Genomic DNA, 2,169 nt, shown 5'->3' with positions numbered 1-2,169 from the left:
TTCGTGCCCGTGCTTCAGGCAAAACGCGGGCTCGTGTTCGGCAGCACATGGCTGCTAGCAAGGAGAGCGTCGCTTTGGTTTGCAACCAGCGGGTGAGCCCTCGGGAAGGGCCCCAGGAATTCCCTGTCAATTCTGGGATCGCGTCTGCTTGTGGGGAGCTCCAAGGGCTCCCTGCTAGGGAACGGCACCGCTGGCAAAGGGGCGGCCGCTGCTGCCGCCCTGCCCGACAGCACCTTGCTCAGCATTCCCAGGGCTGCTTTTAGCTGCAAAGGAGGAGCAAAAGGTGAAGGACTGGCAAAACTGGCGTAGGAATCCTTGCTTAAAAGTGCTCCTAAGGTGCTGGAAAAAAAAGTCAGTGCAAAATGTATGGTAAGCGCGGTGCATGCGTGGTTTCATGGCTCCGTCAGACTGCTAGGAGCAGGACATCTCCGTGCGACGCACAGCTCCCAGCTGCTGCAATGCTGCGTAATCACGTAGAGGGTTTTAACTTAGGATTCTCTCGTTCTCCAGCCATTAAAGAGTAAGGCGTCGAAGGCAATTAAAATTTAAAAAATTGAAAAATAAATATTAAAAAATAAGATTAAATAATATAAAATAATCAAAAATACACCTCGGTAAAGAAAAACTCCTCTCCTATGCTAAGGGCTGCAACAACCAAAAATATCTCCAGCTTTTTTTATTCTTTATGTTGCTTACTTCCTTGTACTTTATTCAGCTTCAACAGTTGTGCCGAGCTGGCTGAGGCTATCGCTTAAGACTCACCATCGAAAGCTGCATTATTTTTTTTTTTTTCCCCATGAAGATGATTCTAATTGCACTAGACGTTTTTAGACCCAATTTTAGCAAAAGAAAAAAAAGCATAGCTCCATGCCCGGCCCCCCACCTGGGCGCAGCCGCTCCCGCTGCCCGCTCACCTTGGCCGCAGTCGTGCCCGGTCCAGCCGGGCAGGCAGAGGCACTGCCCCGTCGTCCGGTCGCAGGGCGCTCCCCCGCAGGAGCAGGACCGCCGGCAGCCCGCCCCGAACGTCCCCTCCGGACACTCTGCGTGGAAAACAGCAGCATGAAAACGGCCCGCTCCGGAGACGCCTTTTCCGAGAGGATATCACCCAACACACCGAAGGAGCCCCCGGCGCGGCGAGGAAAAGCCCGTGTGAAAGGTTCCCACGCAGCGGAGGAAGACCACGGTCACGGGCCTGGATGTGCCCGCCCTGCTGTCCACACGGGTCACCCGCAGCGGGGGCTCTGGCATTTCACACCACCGCCTTGATTTGCCTCCGCGAGTCCCACATTTCTCCTGTTGCTTCTACTTTCAACAAATACTTCTTCACAGGGGCGCGACCGATCGCACGCCTGACAGTGGAGGCCAGGGGCTGGGAAGAAACGGGGTCACCCAGCCGCCGAGGCACGCGCGCTCACCCCAGTGACCCGAGCCACCCCCCCCGCCCCACGCTGGGGTGCAGAGCACCCGGTTCGCAGCCCCCGGAGCCCAACCACCCCTTCGCTTTTATACGATGCTGTGAGGGCTTTTTACTGCCCTGGCTGAATGCCTCCGGAGCCTGGAAGCCAGGCTGTTAAGCAGCAGCAGCCAGGCTTGCAGCAGGTACGCGGGTGTAAGGCCATCGAGACGGAGCATCCCCCTCGGCGGGAGGAGCAAGCGCTTTTCCTGCCCCCTGCTCTGAATGCCGGGCTGGTGCCGCTGTCACCAGAAAGCTCGGTTTGCTCTTTGTACCCCAGGACACCGTTTAACGGGCAGCTAATGACGTGCTGGCTGAGGGCCTCAGACCCACAGATCCTTAAATCCTATTTGAGTCTCCCAAAAAAGCTCCAGGCTTGCAGGCCCTTTTGTCCACCGAAGCCAAAGTTTTGGAAGGCTCCGGCAGATGCAAATGCACCAGCGTTCACAAATCAGGGAGGCAAAGCACACCGGCGTGGAGATTTCAAGTGACACAGTGGAGTTTTTGTTATTCCTCCTCTTTGCTAATTGATGGCAGATGTTTGTCTTCACCCTTTAATAATTTCCAGATCCGAACGACAGCCAAGAGCCTACTATTTCTATACAAATATTTGTGTTATTTCCTGTGACTCCCCCCTACAGGCTTGAGCTCCTTGCTTATTCTTTTTAAAAATATCCCGACTGAAAGGGCCCAGCCTGCCGAGGCGCCGCATGGCT

General features: G+C 55.2%; 1 protein-coding gene across 1 annotated transcript in view; it reads right to left on the bottom strand.

Annotated features, from left to right (window-relative positions):
* Nucleotides 1–2,169, bottom strand: part of MEGF6 (multiple EGF like domains 6) — a 117,524-nt gene that overhangs the window by 15,168 nt on the left and 100,187 nt on the right. Inside the window, exons 17-18 of the mRNA XM_035897589.1 lie at nucleotides 915–1,040; nucleotides 189–263 (exon numbers count right to left, since the gene is read on the bottom strand). Coding sequence (XP_035753482.1) covers nucleotides 189–263; nucleotides 915–1,040 — 201 coding nt within the window. The remainder of the gene's footprint in view (nucleotides 1–188; nucleotides 264–914; nucleotides 1,041–2,169) is intronic.

Source organism: Egretta garzetta, unplaced genomic scaffold (genome assembly GCF_000687185.1).
Source record: "Egretta garzetta isolate BGI_Z169 unplaced genomic scaffold, ASM68718v1 scaffold737, whole genome shotgun sequence".
NCBI lineage: Eukaryota > Metazoa > Chordata > Aves > Pelecaniformes > Ardeidae > Egretta > Egretta garzetta.
The sequence above is the reverse complement of the archived record's forward strand: the minus strand, read 5'-3'. Positions and strand labels throughout refer to the sequence as shown.